The 2,288-nt window shown below is 52.8% G+C and overlaps 1 protein-coding gene across 1 annotated transcript in view; it reads right to left on the bottom strand.

Moving 5' to 3' along the window:
- Positions 1-1,562: 1,562 nt before the first annotated feature.
- The window catches only part of LOC104530504 (ATP-binding cassette sub-family A member 3-like), a 2,118-nt gene continuing 1,392 nt past the window's right edge, over positions 1,563-2,288 (bottom strand). Inside the window, exon 5 of the mRNA XM_010175099.1 lies at positions 1,563-1,771. Within this exon, the coding sequence (XP_010173401.1) occupies positions 1,640-1,771 (132 nt within the window). The 3' untranslated portion in view covers positions 1,563-1,639. The remainder of the gene's footprint in view (positions 1,772-2,288) is intronic.

The following is a 2,288-nucleotide window of genomic DNA, read 5'->3' on the forward strand; positions in this document are numbered from 1 at the left end:
AGATGTCCCTGCTCACTGCAGGGGGTTGGACTGGATGAGCTTGAAAGGTCCCTTCCCACCCAAACCAGTCTGTGACTCCACAGGGCTGGGGTTTTCCCAGTGCAGAGATGCTCCCAGGAAGCAAACCCTTTGTGCCAGCAGCTCTGCTGTGTTCCAGGGAGGCCAGTCACCTGCTGGCTGCTTACTAATAAAAACCACACATGGTTAAGATCCAGGGAAATTCTTAGTAACATGATGCACCATCATTTTGAACAACAACATTAGGCAAAAGGGGAAAAAAAAACAAAACCAAAAACCAAACCCAAATGGAACAGGAAGGAATGAGTCAGTCACAGGAATGAAACCAAAACCCAACCCAAAAATCTAACCCAACCCCTGCCAATGCAATCGCGCGAGGGGAACCAGCGCCCCTCGCCATAAATAATCATTCATTGAGTTCTGTGCAATTGTGAGTGTTCCTATAGTGCAAATAGCTCTGCATTGATCATGGAGCAGCTGGCCAAGCCCACTGCCCCCAGGTGACACAGGGACTAGTTAAGGACAGACAAGAATCAACACGGATCTAAAACAAATAAACAAACAAACAAAAAAAAGCAACCCAAGCACTGGGAACCACCAAAAAGAAAACCCAGTTGCTGCCTCTGACTGGGCGCAGGCAGGGCTGGGTGGTGCTGGTGCCTTGTGCACCGTGTCCAGCAGCGTCTCACACCGCTGGGCAAGGGCAGGACGGTGGATGGGGACAAGGAGGGGGACACAGGACGGGTGTGCTCTGGTCAGAGCTCTGTGGGGTGTAAGGAGAGAGCAGAGCAGGACATGGTGCAGCAAGAGCATCACTGGCCTTCAACACAGCTCCTGCGGTGGCACAGCACGCTGCAGGGCAGTGCTGGGGGTCAACCTCCTCATGGACCCTCTTCTCTCACCCATCTCCCTGGGCCCAGCAGCGTCCCCAGGCACCCTGTGACACCGCCCTGGCCTGAGCTCTGGCTCTGCAGCTGTCCCCATGGGTGGGCAGCAGGCAGGAGGGGACAGCGCTGTCCAAGAGGCCAAAGGAGTCAGAGCCTCCCCGGTGCCAGGCAGGGGACAGGCAGGAGACTCACCTTGTCCCCTCCAGCTAGACACAAAGTGCTCCTACGGGCAACCACAGTGCATCCTCATTGACCCAGTGACCGGCCTGGATCTGAGCCACTCGCCAGCCTCCTGGGAACCCACCAGCAAAGCACCTACTGTGACATGGTGACACGGCCACACACAGGCAAACCTACGAACCAGCATCCTGCTGGGTGCTGTTTGGGGACAGCATCCTGCTCCTCTGCCAGCCCAATCCCCATCTCCACCCCTCCAGGCGTCCCTCTACTTTTTTGGGCTGTGTTTTTTTTTTTCGCGGGGGGGGGAAACATGGCAGGCTGGTGCTGGGAGTGTCACACGCACACACTCACACCCAGCCCTGCACCGGCACGCGAGGCACTCGTGTTCCCCACAGCAGAAGGTACGATGCCATCCTCTCCCCCCTCCCTGGTGAAAAGTTCCTTACATTTATACATTATTTAAGACACGTCGATATATAAATTACTGTCTCTATATATACTATGTATAGGCAGCAGGGCCAGTCCATGACGAAGGGCACCGGTGGGGCTCCTGCTCATTTCCCTCGGTCCTCTGTGTAGTGCTGGAAGCGAGTGAAGCTCATGAAGACTTGCTCCAGGGAGATCTGGCTCACCGAATAGTCTTCCAAGCGGTATTTCTCTTTGGCTTTCTCCAAGGCCCCGAAAACCTGCAAGGGACAGCGCGGTGGTTAGCGCAGCACCTCGGCGGCGGGGGAACCCACCGAGAAGGAAAAACTAAAAACCAGGGGAAGCGAAACCTTCCCTGGCAGGAGGGTGGCAGGAAGCCAGGAGATGGATTATTGAGCAGAGTACCCCATCCCAGTTACAAATACATGGTTTATATATATTATATACATATTATAGATATGAGATATATTTACATATATATATTACATATATATGATATATATTTTTAAATATATAGATATATATTTTACATCTATATCATAGAATCCCAGACTGGTTTGGGATGGAAGGGACCTTAAAGCTCATCCAGTTCCAACCCCCCTGCCAGCAGCAGGGACACGTTCCACTAGACCAGGTTGCTCAAAGCCTCATCCAGCCTGGCCTTGAACACTTCAAGGGAGGCGCATCCACAGCTTCCTTGGGCAACCTGTTCCAGTGTCTGACCACCCTCACAGTGAAGAACTTCTTCCTAATATCTAATCTAAACCTCTCCTCTTT

This window comes from Antrostomus carolinensis, unplaced genomic scaffold (genome assembly GCF_000700745.2).
Source record: "Antrostomus carolinensis isolate BGI_N321 unplaced genomic scaffold, ASM70074v2 scaffold32959, whole genome shotgun sequence".
Lineage (NCBI taxonomy): Eukaryota > Metazoa > Chordata > Aves > Caprimulgiformes > Caprimulgidae > Antrostomus > Antrostomus carolinensis.